Source organism: Trichechus manatus, unplaced genomic scaffold (assembly GCF_000243295.1).
Source record: "Trichechus manatus latirostris isolate Lorelei unplaced genomic scaffold, TriManLat1.0 scaffold00024, whole genome shotgun sequence".
In the NCBI taxonomy this organism is placed as follows: Eukaryota; Metazoa; Chordata; class Mammalia; order Sirenia; family Trichechidae; genus Trichechus; species Trichechus manatus.
The window spans coordinates 3373567-3395612 of record NW_004443960.1 but is presented as its reverse complement, the minus strand read 5'-3'; the positions used below and the strand labels follow the sequence as shown (position 1 = coordinate 3395612).

The window sequence follows — 22046 nt, the reverse complement described above, 5'->3', positions numbered from 1 at the left end:
GAAGCAGGGACTCCGAGTGGGCGTCTGCCGGCCTCTCACAGGCACGCTCCCGCTGCCGGCGCAGTGCCGCGAAGTCCGTGTCCCTGTGCGGTCACGCTTCTCGCGTGTGCCTCCACTGTTGGCATTCTCTTACCTCGGGCTGTTCTTCGGGATCGATAGAACTGCTGAAGGAGGATATAGGTGATCTGAAGCAGCACAGCCCGGGAGAAGGTGCGTCCGAGGCCACGGAAGACTTGTACTCATCCCTGCCAGTGGCTGACTTAGTGTTTTCGTCTCTGGATGCGTTTGTGCCCGTGTGTGTGTTTTAGGTGAAAAGTTTACAGCACAAATTAGTTTCCATTCAAAAGTTTATACACAAGTCGTTTTGTGACATTGGTCGCAATCCCCGCAGTGTGTCAGCACTCTCCCCCTTTCCCCTTCCACGCCGGCTCCCCTGTGTCCGTCCATCCAGTTTTCCCGTCCCTTTCTGCGTTCTTGTTTTCGGTTTTAGGTAAGTGTTGCCCCTTTGGTCTCGTATACTTAATTAAACCAAGAAACACGTTCCTCATCTGTGTTATTGTTTTATAAGCCGGTCTAATCTTTGGCTGAAAAGTGGGCTTTGGGAGTGGTCTCAGTTCTGAGTTAGCAGGGTGCCTAGAGGCCGTAATCTCAGGGGTTCCTCAGGATGATTTTTAATAAGGAAACCTCAGCTACCCTTTCTGGTTTTCTCTCATGAGCCTGGACCAGTGTGACTACAGGTGGTCTTTCTGATGAGTGTGTGGAGGGGGCTCACCAGGCCCTGGTGCTCTGACACTTAGTCTTCTCTCCTCAGGACACCGGCATCGGAATGACACAAGAAGAGCTGGTGTCCAACCTGGGAACAATCGCCAGATCGGGGTCAAAGGTGAGCACCGGCTGCCCCCACTGCCTCTTCCTGTTTTCTTGATGTGTGGTTGCTGCCACCCCTGGGCTGCAAGGCCCAGAGAACATGAGCCCCACAGTGCTGGGCGCGAAAGTCTGGGACGAGTGACCAGGTGCGGACTGGGTGTCGGGTGCTGTGGGAACGCTTTGTGGCGTGATTTCATTTTATCATCACAGCCAACTCTGAGGTGGAATCTGTTTATTCTCCTGTCGTGCAGACGAGGAGACTGAAATAAACGCTTTGCCCAGAGCGAGAAGTCGGCGGACCCTTGGCTCAGAGCCTGTCAGCCCGAGTCCTGGCACGGCTTCCTGCCTCCTGGTGCTGGTCTTCAGATTCCTCTGTCAGCACTTCTGTGAGCTGTGCAGGCTTGGGGCGAGGAGGGCCTTTCTTCCTCAGCACTGGGCCTTGTCTGTAGGCTGGAAGGTTCTTGTCAGAACCACCTTGTGGAGGCAAACAGTTGGGAGGAGTGTGACCTCGAAGCTGTGGTGGGAGATGCGTGTGGTAGTCAAGGTGTCCTCCTCACCAGCGTGTCTGCGAGCTCAGGATGGAGGCTGGTGGCTCTTGGCCCCCTTCACCCATCTCGGTGACCAAATGCTTTCCTGATGGTTTGAGTGACACCTAAAATGGCACTTTACGCCAGCTGCCTTAAAGTAGTCCAGTGGTTGGTCCAAAGTGATTCACAGGAGTGCCGACCTTTAAAAAAAAGCTGCTTTACCACAGTGGTTCATTTTTCCCTCATTAAGTTTTTGCTGCGTTTCCAGCAAGCATAGCCACTGGCCACATGTGGCTGTGTAAATTAAAATTAATTAACATTTAAAATGTAGCTCCTAAGCTTTGACTTAAAGCACAATAAAAAACAAATAATAATAAAACGTAGCTCCTCAGTTGCACGAGCCGCATTTCAGGGCTCAATGGCCACATGTAGTTGGCGCCAGCATATTGGACAGAACAGAGAACACTTCCATCGTCACAGAAGTTCTCCAGGACAGCCTGCCCGCAGCAGTGAGTGTGTGCACTTCGCTTCATCTTTAATCTTGCGAGCTTTGGTAACGTGGGATTGTTCAATGGCTAAGCGTCCTGTGATTCTGTCTCCTCACCAAACTTAAAATCTGGGAGACATCATGGAGAAGACTAACTTAGAAGTCTCCTCTTTTCCTGCCCTGCAAAAAAAGAAAAAATGGCGTGACTTTCTGAGGAGCAGAGGGATGGGCAGGACAAACGTGGAACAGAGCCGCAGCCAGCCCGAAGGCGCATCTGTAGCTGCCTGGGCTTCAGCTGCTTGGTTGGCCAGGACATCCCGGGTAAAGACAGTGAGGCCGACCAACTTTTTTTTTTTTTTAAAGTTTACAGTGAACTATATTGATGACTCTTTTTTCATCAGTAAATGCTAGTTCCTGAAGATTTTGTCCTATGTTTTCTTCTAAAAGCTTTGTAGTTTTTCATTTAAATCTATGATCCGTTTTGAGCTTGTTTTCATATAAGGTGTGAGGTTTAGGCTGAGGTTCACGTTTTTGCCTGTGGATGTCCAATTTCTCCGGCACCATTTGTTAAAAAGACTCTTTCCGTTGAATTGCTTCTGCACCTTTGTCAAAAGCCAGCTGGCCAAGTGTGTCCAGCGCTATTTCTGGGCTCTCTGTTCTGTGGACGTATGTCTTTCTCTTACCAACACCACACGACCTGGAATCTGTATCTCCATCACGGGTCTTGAAAACAGGTAGAGTGATTCCTCTCTATTTTTGTCTCACTTTATTCTTTATTTGTGTTGTTTTAGTTTTTCTAGCTCCTCTGCTTTTCCATGTTAATATTGGAATAATCTTGCTTAAACCTTGCGGGGATTTTGATAAGAGTTGCATTAACTCTGTGTGTTAATTTGGGGAGAATTGACATCTTTACTATGTTGAGTGTTCCAGTCCTTGAATATGGTGTGACTGTTTTTAACAGAGCTATGTCTGCATTTGTCTGTGACTGCCACCAGTATTTATGTAGATGTGTGTGTGTTTTATAGAGGTGCTTGGTGGTAGTGGAGAAAGCCTGGGCGTTCTCATCTGGCACGTGGAGTGATGGTACCAGTCTCTTAGTTGCCTGCTGCTGCCGTAACACAAGTACCACAGGGATTTATGGTCAGTTTTGGAGGCGAGACGGCCGAGTCAGGGCACTGGCTCCAGGGGAGGGTCCTCCCTTGTCAGTAGTCCCAGGAGCTCCTTGGCTTATAGGCAGGTCCTCACATGGCGTCTCTTCTGCTCTTTTTGTCACTCAGAAGTGATTCGGGTTAGCACTCACCCTACTCTGGTGTGACCTCATTAATGTAAAAAGACCCCTGTTCCCAAGCAGGGTCATACTGACAGGCACGAAACCAAAACCTGTTGCCGCCAAGTTGATTTCAACGCACAGTGACCCTATAGGACAGAGGAGAACTGCCCAGTGGGCTTTCCTAGGCGGTAATGTTTACAGAAGCAGACTGCCTGATCTTTCTCCTGCAGAGCGGCTGGTGGGTTTGAACTACCGACCTTTCAGTTAGCAGCCGAGTGCTTAACCACTGTGCCACCAGGGCCCCTTCTTGACAGGCATAGGAGTTAGGATTTCAGTACACATTTTTGGGGACAATTCAGTTGATAACAAACACCTAACCTACTGGCATTCAGTTGGTGCCCAATAAGTGGAAGCTGTTATGGTACCTGGTGGTGGTGAATGTTTCCGTTTTGTGCTTCTCTGTGATAACTCACTCCGTTTACTGTCAGCTCTGGCTGTGTGGAGTTTCCGCACCTGTCTGTCACTGGCTGTTTAAGTAATTTCCGGCTCTTCGTATTATCAGTACTGCTGCTGTGGGCTTCCCCAGACGTGCTATATCTGTTTAATCTTTTGTATTATTTTCTTAGACTGTCTCCAGGGTTGCTATGAGTCGGAATCGACTCGATGGCAGTGGGTTCTTGGTATGTCTCTAAGACTGAGATTCCTGGAACAAAGGTCCTGGAGTGTGTTCATGGGAGGAAGGTCTTACCTCAGGAATCTTCAGCCTGGGCTCCATCCGGGCCCTTCTTCCTCTTTGTTGTCTGGTTCCATTTTATTTTATTTTTTAATAGTTGTAGTTTAAGTGAAAGTTTACAATTCAAGTCAGTCTCTCATACAAAAACTTATACATACATTGTTATGTGATCCTAGTTGCTCTCCCTATACTGTGACAGCACACTCCTCCTTTCCACCCCAGATTTCCCGTGTCCATTCAACCAGCTCCTGACCCTCTCTGCCTTCTCATCTCGCCTCTGGACAGAAGCTGCCCATTTAGTCTCACATATCTACTTGAGCCAGGAGGCACACTCTTCACGAATATCATTTTATGTCCCAGAGTCCAGTCGAATCTTTGTCTGATGAGTTGGCCTCAGGAATGGTTTTAGTTCTGAGTTGACAGAGAGTCCGGGGGCCATACTTTCTGGGGTTTCTCTGGTTCCTTTCACTCTTTTCCCTGTGCTTGTTCCCAGGCATCCCCTTTCCTTAGGGGAGCCCTAGCTGCTCCCCACTCCATGCCCCAGATAAGGTGTGTTCTCTGGGTGGTGTTCAGTCCATTATCCCCAAGCAGCCCTTGCTCTCATCCTTTCATCTTGGCTGGGAACACCATGCAGAGCAGAACTAGGCATCTCCCCTCACTTCTGCCCTGACCCAGTTTGCGATTCGTGGTCACCCCTGGACCCTCTGCAGCCTTCTTTCTCTAGCTCAGTGGGGTGATCTCGGAGGGGTGGAATGATGGGAAGGACAGAGAAGGGGAGGAGAAGGGCCCAGGCAGCAGGGAGGAGGCCAGGCAGGATGGGGAGGGGTGGCTGCCCTTTGCTAGGCAGGAGCTCAGTACAGGGTCTCAGCCTCTGCTGGCTCAGCCTCCGGGGGCTGCCCCCCTGTCCCTCTTCATGTCCCCCAGTGTCACCTTCCAGTGAGGGGGGACTGTGAGCACAGCCAGCTTTCCCGAAGAGGCTGTTCTAGAGCCTTTTGAGTCCTGCCACAGACTTAGGTGCTGCTGGGAATATCATGGTGGACCCTGCGGGGGCATGCTGTGGCAGGGTGAGAGTCCATGCGGGGGTCCACACGGGTCCTCTGCTGCTTCCACCCCACTCTGCCCTGCCCGCTCCCACTGAGCGCCGTGTGTCCACGCCCGCCCAGAGGCTGCGGCCCCTTTGCTCTCCCACCCCCGCTCCTGTGACGCAGGCCTGCGCTGCGTCTGCTTTACTTGCGGGTTAAACAGGCAGAGTTGCAGCGCCATGAACCAAATCTGGACCTGCTCCCCTGCTGCTGGCTAGGTGGTCTTGGGCACGTCACGTGGTCTCTCTGACTGAACTCTTTATGGTGGGATGTTTGACGATTGCACGAGGTTGTGCCTGGGAGGTGCTAGCTCGTGTAGAGTCGGGGCCCCCTTGGGAGGTCACCCCCTGACCGGCCTCCATCACCGCAGGCCTTCCTGGATGCGCTGCAGAACCAGGCTGAGGCTGGCAGCAAGGTCATCGGCCAGTTCGGCGTGGGCTTCTACTCCGCCTTCATGGTGGCCGACAGGGTGGAGGTGTTCTCGCGGTCCGCGGCCCCAGGGAGCCCGGGCTTCCAGTGGCTTTCGGATGGGTGAGTGAGCACAGTGGCCCGCATCACGTCCCCCTGGGCACTCGCAGCCAGGCGGGGGGTTCAGCTGGAGCAGGGCCACGTGATCTGGGGGGCGCTGGGCTTTCCTCAGCAGGTGCAGCCCCCTGCACAGTCCGTGTGCCTGCGTGGGGCCGCCTGGCTGGTCCCAGTAATTACGCCCACGGGTTTCGGGCCACCCCAGAGTGCGCTCCTGGGTTTAGCTGTGGCTTTGCCATCGGCCCCTCCTGGTATCCCCATGCCCTAGGGCCGGCCTTCTCCACACTCTGCTCTTTGTGGGCTCACTCTGGTTCCTCTTCACCCCGAGATGTCTAACCCCACAGCTCCTCACTGCTGTCACAGGGAGGAGGGGCAGACGTTGTCGTCATCCACCAGCCCTTCCCTGCGCACACCCACCCTCACCGCTGTCACAGGGTAAAGGAGCAGATGTCCTCATCCACCAGCCCTTCCCTGCGCACACCCACCCTCACTGCTGTCACAGGGTAAAGGAGCAGATGTCCTCATCTACCAGCCCTTCCCTGTGCATACCCACCCTCACCGCTGTCACAGGGTAAAGGAGCAGACGTCCTCATCCACCAGCCTCTCCCCACGCAATTTTCTCTCAGAGAATTTTTGCTCTCTGATGTCCACTGGGATATGTCTTACACACTGATCAGGTGGAGGTTCCCAAAACATCTCCAAACCATATTTGAGGAGAATGGTGCTTTAGCCAAATTCAAGCATTTATTTCCATAGGCCCAAAAAATTCACTTCTGAATTACACCTTCTCTGACGTGGCCTCCTGCCTGATACCGTGCTCCCAGCAGCACGGCCTCTGGTGAGGGGACTGGCCGGAGGGCAGCTTATCCCCTCTGAGTGGAAACTGAGCTCTTCCATGTCACTCCACAACAGCCATGCCAAGGGCAAACTTCCAGGGCTTCACACCAGTTCTTCACAGCTCAGTCACTGCCGAATTTGTAAAACGCGGGTGTACCAGAACAGCCAGATGCGAAAAATCATGGTTTGATACCCTGCTTGATTTCTGTCTTAGAAAACAAGGGCAGTGTGTGTGTTGAATAGCAACCAAATCTCTTGACTGGCAGAGTTGGAAACAGTGGCGTCCTGCTCAAAGACGTCAAAGATGGCAGCCGACCGCGCTGCTTTGAATGTGTGTCCCTCTGCACAGTCCCGACAGTAATCCAGTCTCCCGCATCACTATGCTGCTTCTCGGTTTCCCGTTCAGGGCTTTGACCTGTGATCTTTCCCATCCGGTTATCGTTCTGGCACATCCCCATTTTACAAATTCAGGTCTGTTCTGATTTTACTGTGTCAGCCATGACTGAACTGGGAAGAACCAGTTCAAAGCCCTGGTGAATTGGTATCCATGGGGCCCTGTATGGGTGTGTACCTCTTGAACTTCTGAAGTGGCTTTTCTGCTCTTCTCAGGAGGTGCACGGTCTCTGCCAGAAATCTAGAAATGCCTAGAGTTAAATGCCTCTGGCGTCTGCCTGTCCCCTCCCCGGTCCTCCGCCATCTGCCCTGTCCCCTCCCCGGTCCTCCAGCGTCTGCCCTGTCCCCTGCCTGGTCCTCTGGCATCTGCCCTGTCCCCTCCCTGGTCCTTCAGCATCTGCCCTGTCCCTTGCCCAGTCCTCTGGCGTCTGCCCTGTCCCCTCCCCGGTCCTCCTGCATCTGCTCTGTCCCCTCACTGGGCGCTGGGTGCTGATCCAGAGACGTGTGACCCCAGCATCCCTCTGATGCTCCTAGCCGGCTTTAGCGCAACACCAAGCTCTAGAGGTTCTCCCGGTGAGCAGGCAGTGGCCCTCTGGCCCATGTGGAGGCAGTCACTGTCCTGTCATAGGTTTCGTGACCTGAGGGGCTCTCCAGGGCCAGAAGTGGCCACACTTCTGGCTTCCCTTTCTGTGTGCGGGTGTGGGCTCTGCCTTTGGAAATCCCAAGGAAGAGTGACTAGGCTTGCTGCCGAGGGTTTGTGCGCAGTAACGCGTCAGCTGGCCTTTGCTTTTCCCCACGTATCTCAGCTCTGGAGTGTTTCAAGTCGCCGAGGCTTCCGGAGTCAGACCTGGGACTAAGATAATCATCCACCTCAAGTCAGACTGCAGAGAGTTTGCCGGCGAGGCCCGGGTTCGAGGTGAGAGGGAACCCCACCAGGTTGGCTCTGGGTGGGTGAGCGGCGTCTTGTCTTGGATTCCACTTCCAGAGGCAGCGAGCAGGGGACACTGTGGGCAGAGCAGGGAGCGATCGAGCAGCACAGGGCGGAAGGGCCAGGGCACTGTGTGTTTGGCTGTTAGGTGGATGCAGAACAGAATTCCTGCTGGTTCTCCGTGGTGGATGAGAAGGCAAGTCTCGTTGGCAGAGGGCAGGTGGTGTTTCTACTCCCCCTTTTAGTGGAACTTTTTTTCTGTAATCTTGTGGTTTTAGCTTTTACGCATTTATAGATAAGTTGTTGTAAAATATCGCCCGCCCCGACCCCTGCCTGCTCTGGGGGCACAGACAGACATGCCTGCCACCCAGGCCCACTGACAGCTAGGGAGGTGGCTCCTTGTGAGGCGTTTTCTCTCCGTGTCTTGTTGGGGGCTGATTGGAGGCACTGTGGCCAGTGCGGTTGAGGCCTCAGGGATATGGGTTCTCGTTCGATTCTGTCCCTGCCGTGCCCTGGCCCCTGTGCCTGTGCGAGGCCACCACTGGCTGCATCCTTGCCCTGGAGCTGGGAAGGGGCATTTCCAGGACGTGGTATTCCTCTCTGGAGCTGACCTCAGAGACGTTTGTCTTCAAAGCATCATTTGCTGTTTTCATTTGTCTCTTCCAGATGTGATAACAAAGTACAGTAATTTCATCAGCTTCCCCGTGTACCTCAATGGAAGGCGCATGAACACCCTGCAGGTGAGACCCGGGCTGCCCGCTCCCCAGGGAAGAGGGAGCAGGGCCACATTCGACGGGGGCAGAGATGAGATGGGGGGCCAGGTCCCCATGGAGGAGGGGGCAGAGATGAGAGGGGAGCCCAGTCTCCTTGGAGGAGGGGGCAGATATGAGGGGGGGGCCCGGTTCCTGTGGAAGGGGGGTGGGGCAGAGATGAAAGGGGTGCTGGTCCCCATGGAGGAAGGGGCAGAGATCGGAGGGGGCTCCTTCCAGTGTCAAAGGATGGAGGTGCTCCTTGTGGAGGGACAATTCTGCCGAGCTCCGAGAGCCGGTCCAGGGACCACAGTGGGAAACAGTGTAGGATGTTAGAAGGCTTCCCGGCAAAGTTGGCGCAGTCTGGTTCAGCCCTGAGCAGGCCTCCTGAGGACAGGACTCGTCAGAGCCTCTGATGTGGGAAGTCTAAGGGGGAAGGACAAGCAGTCCCCACCCTCTGCACCCCAGCTGAGCACTCGGCAGGCATGGCTCGGATCCTGATAGGACGGGGTGCTGTACCCAACAGCCTTTCTGTGTGTCGTTATTCTCCCTCCCCAGCCTCTCCATTCCAAGAAATCCCACATGGGGTGGGGTGGGGGCTGTGGAGCTGAAGTGGGCACCTAGAGGGGTGAGGGGACTTAGCCTGAACGCACTGCTGGCGTCTGAGTCGCTCCCAGGAACCAGGCCACGCCATCGGCAGGGCTGCAGATGTCCGCACCCCTACGCACTTGGGGCTGTCGGAGGCGACGATTGAGCTTGCGTCCCCACGGGTCTCCACCGCAGGCCATCTGGACAGTGGACGCGAAGGATGTGAGCGAGTCGCAGCATGAGGAGTTCTACCGCTACGTCGCCCAGGCTTACGACAGGCCCCGCTACACACTGCACTACAGGACTGACGCGCCCCTCAACATCCGCAGCATCTTCTACGTGCCGGAGACGGTGAGGCACGTGGGGGGCGGAGCCCGGGGAGGAAGTGCAGCGCGTGGGGGGCGGAGCTGGAGAGACAGGCACGTGGGGGGCGGAGCTGGAGAGACAGGCACGTGGGGGCGGAGCTGGAGAGACAGGCACGTGGGGGGTGGAGCTGGAGAGACAGGCACGTGGGGGCGGAGCTGGAGAGAGGCGGGGGGCGGAGCTGGAGAGACTGAGGCGCGTGGGGGCCGGTCTGGAGAGACTGAGGCGCGTGGGGGCCGGTCTGGAGAGACTGAGGCGCGTGGGGGGCGGAGCTGGAGAGACTTGAGGCGCGTGGGGGGCGGTCTGGGGAGAAGGCAATCTCCTGAACAGTGTCTATTCAGGACACGCGGATAATAAAACACGCCCATAGATGGGAGACCGCCGTTTTTTAAGTATATGCAGTCACAGGTCATGAGAGGACGTTTAACCGGTGTCACGCCTGGGCACTGGAGCTGTAGTGGGTGGGCTGCTGGTCGGGGTGGTCTGAGGGCCTCCGGGGGCGGGAGCCTAGTCCTTTGAGGCGCTCTGGAAAGGTGCCGTGGGCGAGCAGAGGCTTTGGGCTGCTCTGCGTGTCACTGGCTGTCCTCCCTCCTTAGACTTCCCACATCAGAGGCTCTGACGAGTCCTGCGCTCAGGAGGCCTGCTCAGGGCTGAACCAGACTGTCCCAACTTTGCCGGGAAGCCTTCTAGCATCCTACACTGTTTCCCACTGTGGTCCCTGGACCGGCTCTCGGAGCTCGGCAGAATTGCAGAGTCTCAGGCCCTGCCAGCCCTCCTGAGCCAGAATTTAAATTCTGACGAGACTCCAGGTGATCGTGTGCACAGTGATCTGAGGTTGGGGACATTTTCTGTATAGGGCGGGAGAGTACGTTTTCAGCTTTGCGGCTATACAGTCTCTGCTGATATCACGGCAGCAGGCGCAGACAAAATGCAAGTGAGCAAGTGGGGCCGTGCTCCAATAAACTTTATTTATAGACACAGATATTTGAATTTCATATAGTTTTCACGTGGCATGAAATATTAGCCTTTTGGTTGTCCTCCCTCCCCAGCCCCCCACCCCCATTTAAAAACGTAAACACTGTTGTTAGCTCACGGGTGGATTTGGTGTGCAGGCTGTAGTCGCCTGACCTGCAACGAGGTTAGGCCTCAGGGCCGAGGATTAGCTCAGCTGTACCCTTCTGTCTCCATGGAGCTGGGTGGGTGGGGAAGGCTGTAGCTGCCCGGAGAAGCAGAGCCAGGCCCTGCGGAGCTGTCCTGTGGGGTCCTGCAGGATGCCCTCCCCATCTGAGTGCGTCACACGGCCACCGCAGCCCCCGGACAGCTGGGGTGGTTGGCTCTCTGCAGTCCTGTGGTTGAGGTGAGCTCTACCCCACAGTCTGGTCTCTCCTTGCCCACAGAAGCCGTCCATGTTTGACGTGAGCCGGGAGCTGGGCTCCAGCGTCGCCCTCTACAGCCGCAAAGTCCTCATCCAGACCAAGGCTGCTGACATTCTGCCCAAGTGGCTGCGCTTTGTCCGAGGTACGGGCGGGCGCTGTGCTGGGGCCGGCGTGCAGGCCTGCTGGCTGCGCGGTACAGCACCTCTCTGATCTCGGTCTCACATCTTTCTGACGAATCGGGTCAGGCGAGTGGTTTAGCATTTTTTTTTTTTTTTTTTTGGACTTTGTTAAAGAATTTCACATTTAAACATTTGTCTCGTGTTAGCAGACAAAGGGGCAAAATATCCATGATGTATTTGTGGTTTTTAACAAAATCCAGGATGTCAAAAAAACAGAAAAAATCCCTCAGAACCCAGGCAGTCACTCTCAGGGTCAAACGGATCCTGGAACCTGAGAGGCGGCTGCCTGGCAAAGTCGTGCTGCCTGTGGCTGGTCTTCCCGTGTGTCATCTTCACCTAGCGGGCTGTCTGCACAGACCAGGGTGCAGCAGGCCTTAGCGGAGTCTCAGGAGATGTTGTCCCCTCTGAGACCCCTCTCCCCGCTTGTCCTTCCTGCTTGCCTTGCACCCACACCTGGTCTGCTTTGACAGCCTGGCCCACAGGGCGAAGGCCCAGTCAGAACGGGAGGAGCTGGTCGGGTGGTTGCAGGCCGGGCCCAGAGCACCTGACACTCCGTGTCTCACTAGGTGTGGTGGACAGCGAGGACATCCCCCTGAACCTCAGCCGGGAGCTCCTCCAGGAGAGCGCGCTCATCCGGTAAGCGAGGCCCCGGCAGAAGGTTGGTGAGGCTGTGTCTCAGGAGGCCGGGACCCATGAGGAGGCAGGGCCAGCGGGAGCACATACGTCTTGAGCCGCTTAATCTGTGACCAGAGCAACCTGGGAAGGGCCGGCCACTTGTGTGGCTGGAGTCTAAAAACGGGGGAGGCTCCAGGGCCAGCCTGGGTTAGGCCACCTCAGTCACGCCTCGGATGGGCACTGACGGCCCCTGATGGGGCATTGCCTCTTGCTGTGGCAACAGTGTGAGCGCTCCATCTGTATTTCCCATCCATCCCCACCTCCAATTCTAGGCTTGTTAAGTAGTCCCATTAAAAATTTAACCTATTAGCTTTTTTCCTCCTGATAAAGTAACGGCTAAGTGACGGACACAGGAATCACCTGTAATAGTAACTTAGTGGTAACCACTCTTTACCTTTTAGGGTGCAGCAGCAGGTGGGCAGCCTCAACGGGGCAGGTCCTAGAGTTAGCGTGTGGGATAAGCAAAGCAGAAGTGCTTGTGGACTACAGCGTTCCGTGCCGAGGGGCCTGCCGGAGCCTTCCGCGCCGGCTGGCGCTGAGCTCCGCACCCAGATCCTCCTCCCTTGGTGGATTGCTGCTGCCTGAATGGAGCACCAGATGAGGTCGCTGGTGTGGGCTAGCGTTCCTTCATTCACTCGCTGCACCCTGAGGGTGGTGAGGTGCTCACACTGGGGTAGGAGCAAAGTCGTCTCTCCTCTCATTACTCGGGGCAGCGGCTTGTCTGCTGATGTGGGAGAGGACAGCTGCCTGCCGAGCGGCGTTCCTCCGTGACAGAAAAGTGGGGTGTACCGTACAAAAGACATTCTTCCCTGAGCCCTCTGAGAGCGAGTTGTTGACCCAGCACCCTGTCTTACGCGGTGTGTCAGGGTGTTTCCAGCAGGCAAGGGTGTTCTCATAGCTACAGCACAGCCACCAAAGTTGGGAAATCAGCACTGAGACCCTACAACCACCACCCAGTCCTCACACCCGTGCAAGGGCCTCATCTGTCCCCATGAGGTTCTTTATAGTGAAGGGACCAGTTCAGAGTCATGCATTGCTTTTATTGCCATCTTAGCAATAAGTCTTCCAATCCATAAACACAGGATGTCCTTCCATTTACTTACTGTTAGTTGTCACTGAGTCATCTCTGACTCGTGGCAACCCCGTGTACAACAGAACAAACGTTGCCTGGTCCCGAGCCAGCTTCACAGTCGTTGGTACGCCCCAGTGCATTGCTGCGGCCACTGCGTATTTTAAGTAACTTCCAACATAGGGGGCTCACTTTCCAGCACTTATACTGGACAGTATTCTCTTGTGATTCATAGGGTTTTCATGGCTAATTTTTGTAAGTGGATCGCCAGGTCTCTCTTCGTAATCTGTCTTAGTCTGGAAGCTCTCCTGAAACCTGTCCACCATGGGTGACCCTGCTGGTATGTGAAATATTGGTGGCATAGCTTCCCGCATCACAGCAACACGGAAGACAACACAGTACAACACACTGAGACATCCCGGGGTGGTCATTTATTTAGGGCTTGTGGTTAAGAGCTTGGCTACTAACTGGAAGGCTGGCGGTTCGAACCCAACAGCCGCTCCTTGGGAGAAATGTGGCAGTCTGCTTCCGTAAACATTACAGCCTTGGAAACTCCATGCAGTTCTACCCTGTCCTATAGGGTTGCTGTGAGTCGGAATTAATGCATGGCAATAAACGTGTTAGGTTAATTTCTTCTGTGTGTTTTGTAGTTTTCAGCATACAAGACGTTCACCTCGCTAGTTAAATTTATTCCTAGGTTATTTTATTCTTCTAGGTGCTGTTGTAAATGGGGTTGTCTTAGTCATCTAGAGCTCCTATAACAGAAATACTATGAGTGGATGGCTTCAACAAAGAGAAATTTATTTTCTCACGGTCTAGTAGGCTGCAAGTCCAAATTCAGGGCATCAACTCCTAGGAAAAGCTTTCTCTGTCAGCTTTGGAGGAAGGTCCTTGTCATCAATCTTCCTTTGGACGAAGAGCTTCTCTGCACAGGAGCCCCGGGTCCAAAGGACGTGCTCTGTTCCCAGCACTGCTTTCTTGGTGGTTTGAGGTCCCCAACTTTCCACTTGCTTCCCTTTCCTTTTATAAAATGTGATGCAGGCCACACCCCAGGGAAACTCCCTTTACGTTGGACCAGGGATGTGACCTGGGTTAGGGTGGTGTTACAGTCTCACCCTAATCCTCTTTAATATAAAATTGCAATCACAAAATGGAGGGCAACCGCACAATACTGGGAACCATAGCTAGCCAAATTGATGCATTTTTGGGGGACACAGTTTAATCCGTGACAGGTGGTTTGTTTTGATTTCCTTTTCAGCTTGCTCCTTGCCAGTGTCTAGAAAAGATTGATTTTTATGTGTCGGTCTTGTTCCTGCCACTTGGCTGAATCTGTTAGTTAGGTCTAGGAGTTTCCTTGTGGACTCTGGGATTTTCTACGTAAAGGATAATGTTGTCTGCTGATAGAGATATTTCTTCCTTCCCGATTTGGATGTCTTTTATTTTTTTCTCTTGCCTGATTGCTCTGGCTAGAACGCCCAGTAACAACGTTGTATAGCAGTGGTAAGCGCGGGCATCCTTGTCTTGTTCCCGATTTGGGGGAAAGGGCGCAGTCTCTCCATTGAGTGTGCTGTTGTTGGCTGTGGGGTCTTCATAAATGCCCACTTAGGTGGGCACGCACCTTGCTCTGGTCCACCTGGGGCTGAAGGACTGACTGACTGGGGACAGGTGAGCGGAAGACGGAAAGCTGGATGAATTTTAAACATCATTGTCTCCTGCTCTGGATTATAAGGAAATACATGGCAGTTTAACTTTTTTGAAGGAAAGACAGTTATTAAGAAGAACATAAAAATACCCATAATCCCACTAATAAAATTGCTCATAATTTTATGTAATGCTGCAGGAAGTGTCCTGACCCACAGAATCCCAATTTTGGAAAATCCTGGTGTGATCAGTACAGGTCCCAGACTCTAGTGTGCCGGTGTGTGTGCAAATTGAGCGTGCAGGGCAGCTAAATGTGCACGGCGATTTTTCCACATTGGGATTTTTGTGTTTTTTCTTTCAGCACAGGCATATGCTCTCAGTAAGGATTGTCCGAGGCTGTGGGTGTAAGGGCCGTCTGTTCCTTTCATACTGTTCTCTCCTGTGGAGCACACAGGTCGTTCACAGTCTGGCTGTTTGGGGGTCATTGAGAGCCTGGCCATGAGCCTCTGTGGCCATGACCCCCTCCTGAGGTGCAGTTCCTGCCGCTGGAGGATGTGGGCGCTTTCAAGGCTTGTGATACTGTGGCTGACGGCCCCCAGGCGGGGGTGTCATTGATGTCCCTGCCTGTGGGGGGCGCACTTCACTCTGCTGACCTCCTCCTCTGGGTTTGAAACCTTTTTGAGTTCAGCACAATTGGCATGCTGTTGTTGCCACCCGCCCCTCTGTTAGAGAGGCTGCAGGTTTTGTCACGTGCTCCCGCCATCTGTCCCGTAGAATCGCCTGCTGATGTTAACTGCGTTTTTGTTCTGCAGGAAACTCCGGGACGTTTTGCAGCAGAGGCTGATAAAGTTCTTCGTGGACCAGAGTAAGAGAGACCCTGAGAAGTACGCCAGGTTCTTTGAAGACTATGGCTTGTTCATGAGGGAGGGCATTGTGACCACCACTGAGCAGGAGGTCAAGGTAGGGCTGGGCCTTCCGGGCCTTTCTGGCTGCATGGCCCAGGGCCGTGGGGGAGGCTGGATGTGAGGACAGGGCAGTCATCACCCTGGGCACTGCTCCATAGGTTTGGCCGGTGGGGCGTCTGGACTCTGCGTGTCCCACTGCTCTGCAGGCACCATGCTCTAACTGCATGGCGGACCTCGTCACCCTCCAATCCCGAGTGCCCAAAGCTGGAAGGATGCAGACACGCGTTGTCTCCTCTCGGACCAGCCACACTGCAGGGGCCTCAGGCTCAGGAAAACCACAGGGGCTCTGGGATTTCAGTCTTTCCTTTCTTACATTCTCTCTGGCTTTGGGAGAAGTGAGGCTTAACCACACCGTGTCTGCTTACAACTCCTTGTCTTCCTCCACGTTTACAGGCAGAGGCGGTATTCGTTTTCATGAACGTTTTTAAGTTACAGAACTCTTGTTCTGTACGGCCGAGGGTCTCTGGTTCTGACTCCAGCCGTACATCACTGACTTCATCTGCAAAGTGGGCTTTTCCAGGGCTCCAGATCACTGTCCAGAGCTTGCTGTACATCCAGAAATCTCAGGGTACCTCTCAGATACATGGGTTTGTCTCCAAAACTCCAGGACCACTGTTCAGTGACTTGTTTTAATTGAACCTTTCCAAAATATTCAATATTGTTAACCTAGAAACACTGATAACTGTTCCTTTTTGCACTCACTTTCATTGTCTTAAAAATTTAAGTAGTGTAATTACTATCACAAAGAGTTCTAGAGCTGCAGTGGTTAGCGCTCGCCGCTAGCTGAAAGGTGGGCAGTTTGAACCTACCAGCTGCTCTGCAGGAGAGAGATGGGGTCGTCTGCTTCCGTAAAGAGTACAGCCCAGGAGACCTGACGGGGCGGTTCTGCTCTGTCCTGTGCGGTCACTGTGGGTCACAATCGGTGCGGTGGCTGGTTTGGGACGGACGCGGAGGCCTGTGGTGAGGCGTGTCCAGTTCTTGGAGCAGAGGGCGAGGTGCCACCGGCCTGGCTCCACGGCAGTGCTGCATGTGGTGGGCGGCGGGTGTTCCGCTCCTGCAGGGAGTGGGCAACCCTTTTATCAGAGGACAGTCGGAGAAGGGGCACCACTCTCTCTGGTGATGCTGTCAGCAGGATAAAGCTTAACCACAGCCTTTTGCCTGGTGGGGCCCAGAAATGAACATGTATGAACGCTGGGGGGGCATTGGTTAAAAAGAATGAGAGACATGGAGTGCCCACGTGCCCAGGGGCAGGGCTCCGTCAGCAGGAGGCAGGAAGGTGCTGGGTCCAGGAGCAGGCTGCCTCAGACAGGGCCTGTCTCTCCCGGGACTGTGATGCGCAGCTTGGCCAGAAAGCCCCTCACTGGGAGGCCTCTCCTCATACTTCTGGGACCCACCGGGCAGTGCATGGCCTGTCGTGACACCACCTGGGCGTCCACCACGGCTCCCGGGGCCAGTCGGGCCATCCCCGGTCAGCTGCCCAGACCCACACAGATGCGTTCCTGGCTTCCAGGGCCGCTGCCTCTGCGGCAGAGTATGAGTCCAGCCTAGCACCCGAGGGACGGCTTTCCCAGTGTGGCTGTCTGTCTGTCTGCAGGAGGACATAGCAAAGCTGCTGCGCTACGAGTCCTCGGCCCTGCCCGCTGGGCAGCTGACCAGCCTCATGGACTACGCCAACCGCATGAAGGCCGGCACCCGCAACATCTATTACCTGTGCGCGCCCAGCCGGCACCTGGCTGAGCACTCGCCCTACTACGAGGCCATGAAGCAGAAAAACATGGAGGTAGGTGGGCTCCCCGGGTGGGGCTGCCACATCGTCTTAGCCCCTGGAGCATGCAGAGGACCCAGCAGAGGATGGGCCTCTGAGGGGAGGATCCTGAATCTCTTATTCTGGCACTCAGCGGAAGGTGGCTGAAGGTGCCATGCCACAGGCCACCAGCAGTGAGTCCGCAGGCACGGAGGTCCTGGCCTGAGGTCTCACTGGGGTCTCACTCGGAGGTGGGTTGTGAATTTCTTTATAGTAGAGTTGGGGTGACTATGCTAAGACACAGCCAGCGTCGCCCTCAAGCCATCTGGTCAGCCAGTGTGGTCCGTCCGGGAACCCAGTGTCAGCGCGGGGCTCCCCAGGGTGCAGGGCCGAGCCTCGGCCTCCATCCCCTCCCTCCCACGGGGCTCCCTCCGTCCCGTCACAGGGCACTCCGGCCAGGCCGGGCCCAACCTTGCCCTTGCGGACATTCCCAGGTTCTCTTCTGCTACGAGCAGTTTGATGAGCTCACGCTGCTCCACCTGCGTGAGTTCGACAAGAAGAAGCTGATCTCCGTGGAGACAGACATTGTTGTCGATCACTACAAGGAGGAGAAGTTTGAGGACGGGTCCCCAGGTTGGTGTCCTTCCCTCCTCTAGACCCTGCCTGCTGCCCGGGACCCAGGACCACCGCAGCCGCCCTGGGGGTGGTGTGGGGGCAGACTGATCCTGCGGTGTGTGCCTCTGACCAGCACGGCACACTTAGGTTGTCCCGGTGACATTTGGGGCCCCCGACTGGTAAGAGACAAGCAGTTGTTTGGGAACGTCTTCATGGTTCATGGAAAACACTTCCCTGTCTAGACCCCTGGGTTCTCTCCATGGCCCTTACTGCGTGGCTTCCCAAATTGCCCAAACTTCCTCAGAGAATCACAGATTGTCTTCTTACAGCCGTACGTGGGCCGCAGGCAGCCAGGAGTGTCTTTGAGGTTCTGCTTTGATCTGGTTCAGTTTAGATGAAAGCGTTTTCGGTGGTTTTGTGTTTTTTTTTTTTTTTCGGACCCCTGGTGGCACAGGGGTTAAGAGCTTGGCTGCTAACCAAAAGGTCGGCAGTTCAAATCCACCAGCTGCTCTTTGGAAACCCTGTGGGGCAGTTCTGCTCTGTTCTGCAGGGTTGCTATGAATTGGAATCAACTTGATGGCAATGGGTTTGGATTTTTTTGGTGGGTGGAGGACTGTGGTCAGAGAGGCAGGAGGAGGCTTTGCATCAGGGCATAGGCGCTTCAGGCCCCATAGTTACTGTGATCATGTGGCCGTGGGGCGGGCTCGTGGGTGGCGGCGTCCAGGCTGACACTCACTGCTCCTCTGTAGCTGACGGGCGTCTGTCAGAGAAGGAGACTGAGGACCTGATGGCCTGGATGAGAAACGCGCTGGGGTCACGCGTCACCAATGTGAAGGTGAGGCCCCCGAGCCCGAGTCCGTCGGCGTGCTGTGCGGGAAACACGCTGCTGCTCGTGAGCACACGCACGTGGCATGGCTACCCCGGCGGGTTGCTGAAGTGGGAGGGCGGACTCTGCCTCCCCCGTTCCTTCCACTTTGCTGAACGTTAGAGGCAGAGCAGACAAGGGCCCGGGGCCTGGTGGAGGCAGAGGGCCGTCCTGGGTGCAGAGCTGCTGGGGGCTGCAGTGGCTGTGGACATGGGAAACTCGAGAGAAGGAAAATCCCGCCCTAGATCCCAGACGCGGCGCTTCTGCTTGGGTGCTGATGGGGTTATGGGTGCTGCAGAGCTAAAGCCTGGCCGGTCCAGCAGCAGAGAGCCGGGGCCCGCCCAGCAGCAGAGCTGAGGGCGAGCATCCAGCGAAGGGCCACGTCCAGGAGTGGCCCAGGAGAGAGGCAGGTGTGCGGGTGGGGTGACGGCAGAGGAAGACGGACTTGAGTGCACAGGGGATGGCGGTGCGGCCCCCGGAGGCTGCAGGGTGGGACATTGGGAGCCGAGGAGCAGAAGTTGCTGGCAGCAGCGTCAAGAACCACACCTGCAGATGGGGTTTTGTTACTTAGCGCTTTTCCAGAGCGTGTGTTAGTAAATACACATCACAGCTCAGCGAAACCTCAGATCATTACCTACAAGGGGGGTGAGATCATCACCCCCATTGCAGGATGCGCTCCCACAGCCGGGCAGTCAAGCGGAAGAGTCCAGTCAGACTCGGCACCACCACCCCAGGCTGCAGGCGGCCGGTTCCCGGGCCCCCTCTGCCACTGGGGGTCAGGAGACTCAGGGCCTGTGGGTGAGCAGAGAGAGGGGAGGCTGCTCACGGGGGGCGGCCCTGGCTGCCTCATGGGAAGAGGTGCCCCAGAAGACAGGGCCCCGGGAGGCCTCGGCACAAGTGGTGGCAGGGGTCTCAGGCCGGTGGGGGAGCGGGGCGCCCGGGGCCAGGGTGGGTCAGAGGACGTGGGCACCGGTCCTTGGAGTCCGCAGAGAGGAGGTGTAGGGCTTAGTCATGGGCCAGGAGAGGTGACAGTAACACCAGGGGACAGAGAGCTTTGATGGTCACTGACAAACTGGTTCGACTCTGGGGAAGGAGCCCGTCTTGGTCTCCTAGTGCTGCTGTAACAGAAACACCACAAGTGGGTGGCTTTGACACACAGGAATTTATTCAGGTATTTCTGGACTAACTTGGGAGGCTAGAAGTCCAAATTCAGAGCACAGGCTTTAGGGGAAAGCTCCATTGGCTCTGGGGGAAGGCCCTCGTCTTTCAGCTTCTGTTGCTGGTGATGTTCATGGGGCGGGTCCGTCTTTCCCAGCTCTGCTTCTGTGCCTGGTCTCTTACAGCTCATAGAGCGACTGGCTTAAAACACGCCCTACACTGATACAGCCTTGTGAGCATAAAGAAAATCCTGTTTTCAAACGGGGTTACATCCCCGGGTATAGAGGTTGGGATACACAGCACATACGTTTAGGGGACACAGTTCAGTCCCTAACAGTGCACAGACGGAATGCTGTTACAGTAATGTCACGTGGGGCATCGGGCCAGCCCCCTCCCGATCCCCGGAGATACCCTGCCTCTCCTGTGGCATCTGGGGGGAGTGTCACACCTGGCTGAGACCCTCCCCCCCCAACCTCCCTCACCAAGCCCTTGGCCTTGCTGCAGGTGACCCTCCGACTTGACACCCACCCGGCCATGATCACGGTGCTGGAGATGGGGGCCGCCCGGCACTTCCTGCGCATGCAGCAGCTGGCCAAGACCCATGAGGAACGCGCCCAGATCCTCCAGCCCACGCTGGAGATCAACCCCAGGTGAGCGCTGGGCTCTCGTGTGGAAATGGCATTTTCATTTCTCAGCTGCCCGGAAATTCACGGGAACTGTTCTCTTCTTTCATAATGATGTTTAACACAGAAGGAACGTGTATGAAATCTCTGTACAGTCTGATGAATAATTATAAAGGGAATTCCCACGTAGTGGTGGAACTGTAGTAACTTTAGACTGTATCCACGTGAAGTTGACGAAGCTGAACATCATGGCCCCCCAGGTGCCCCTCTCTGCGAGGTAACCGTGGGCTGACGGTTGGAGTCGTTGCTTTGCTTTGTGTCGTTTTGCCGTCTGTGCCGCGTCCTCAAGCAGCAGGATCACCTTAGCCCGATTCTGAGTTGCGGGTGGAGCCCGTGTGTGTTCTGAAGTCTCGCTTTTCTCTGTGTTGAGACCCCGTCTGCGCTGCGGGCGGCTGTGGTTCGTTCGTTTTCACAGCTAAACAGCCACACAGATTCACCTGTTCTCCCCTGATGGCCGCTTGGGGAGGTTGGGGCTCCTGGGAGGGAGGCTGCCAGGAGCCTCGTGGTCTGTGTCTGGTGTGTGTCCCCTGGGGAAACTGGCGTGTCTCTTCACTGGGACCAGCCTGGTGTGCCCGCCCCCTCCCCCCAAGTGTGACTCCTCGAGCCCCCGGTACTAAGCGAGGCGGGGCACTTTTTCCAGGACTTCTCTGCTTTCCTTTCTCTTTTTATTCATTTGTAGACTTTGTGCTTTATCGGTTGCAAATCTCTTTTCCCACACTGCCTTTTCACCTGCTTTAAGCTCTTTTGATGGTTTTAAAAATAAAAACCAAACCCGTTACTGTTGAGTCGATTCTGAGTCACAGTGACCCTGTGGGAAAGCAGAACTGCCCCATAGGGTTTCCAAGGAGCAGCTGGCGGATCTGCAACTGCTGACCTTGTGGTTAGCAGCCAAGCTCTTAACCACTGTGCCACCAGGGCTCCCTTTTGATGGGTAGAAAGTCTTAATTTTAGTGTAATCAAATCGTAAATCTTTGTTAGATGGCATTTCGGGGTTTTAAGAAGTCTTTCCCCACCCGTGGAGCCGTGGATATATTCTCCCATGTTACCGTCTAAAAGCTCTGGGTCCTTTCCTACGGGCTTTTAACCCAGCTGTAATCACCAGTTACTCCGTGTGAATCCCAGCTGTCCCCTCTGGTCCTGGGCTCTGGTCTGTCCTCGTCCAGGACTGCACCACCTGGCATTTCCGTGAGTCTGTGTGGTAAACCAGGACCCTGGGTGGCCCACCGTTATACTAACTCAGGGTTGGTGTCTCAGACCCACTCAGTGGCTCATGGAAGAAAGACCAGGCGATCTGCTTCTGTAAAGATCACAGCCTAGAAAACCCTTTGGAGCAGTTCTGTCTGTAACACGTGGGGTCGCCGCAAGTCAGAATCGTTTGGTTTCTTTGGGTCTATTTGGTAAAGCCAGTTTTCCCCTTAATTTTCTTCAAGGATGTCTTGGCTACCCTTGGTCCTTACTTTTATATAAACTTTTACACACACAACATTGGGGTTCTGCTGGAGATTGTATCAGTTTTGAGAGAATTGACATCTGTACGATATCAGTTTCCATCTGTGATTATTTAGTATCTTTTGGCAGGCGGCGCTCTCTGGAGAGTACCTGTGCATTCTCTGGAGTTATTTTTTGGTGTGTCTTACTAGACGGGTATTTTAACATTTCATTTGTTATTTGCTATTGTGTATGAAGTGAGGTTTCCTTTGGAGATTGTTTAAAAAATAATTGCTGCA

At 54.8% G+C, this 22046-nt stretch overlaps 1 protein-coding gene across 2 annotated transcripts in view; it reads left to right on the top strand.

The window, feature by feature from the left end:
* The window catches only part of TRAP1 (TNF receptor associated protein 1), a 60003-nt gene that overhangs the window by 36033 nt on the left and 1924 nt on the right, over nt 1-22046 (top strand). For both annotated transcript variants that reach the window (XM_023728439.1, XM_004373204.2), the window contains 12 exons: nt 812-883; nt 5337-5497; nt 7528-7637; nt 8316-8389; nt 9182-9337; nt 10747-10867; nt 11471-11540; nt 15102-15249; nt 16849-17034; nt 17493-17631; nt 18363-18448; nt 20141-20286. In XM_023728439.1, the coding sequence (XP_023584207.1) occupies nt 812-883; nt 5337-5497; nt 7528-7637; nt 8316-8389; nt 9182-9337; nt 10747-10867; nt 11471-11540; nt 15102-15249; nt 16849-17034; nt 17493-17631; nt 18363-18448; nt 20141-20286 (1469 nt within the window). The remainder of the gene's footprint in view (nt 1-811; nt 884-5336; nt 5498-7527; nt 7638-8315; nt 8390-9181; nt 9338-10746; nt 10868-11470; nt 11541-15101; nt 15250-16848; nt 17035-17492; nt 17632-18362; nt 18449-20140; nt 20287-22046) is intronic.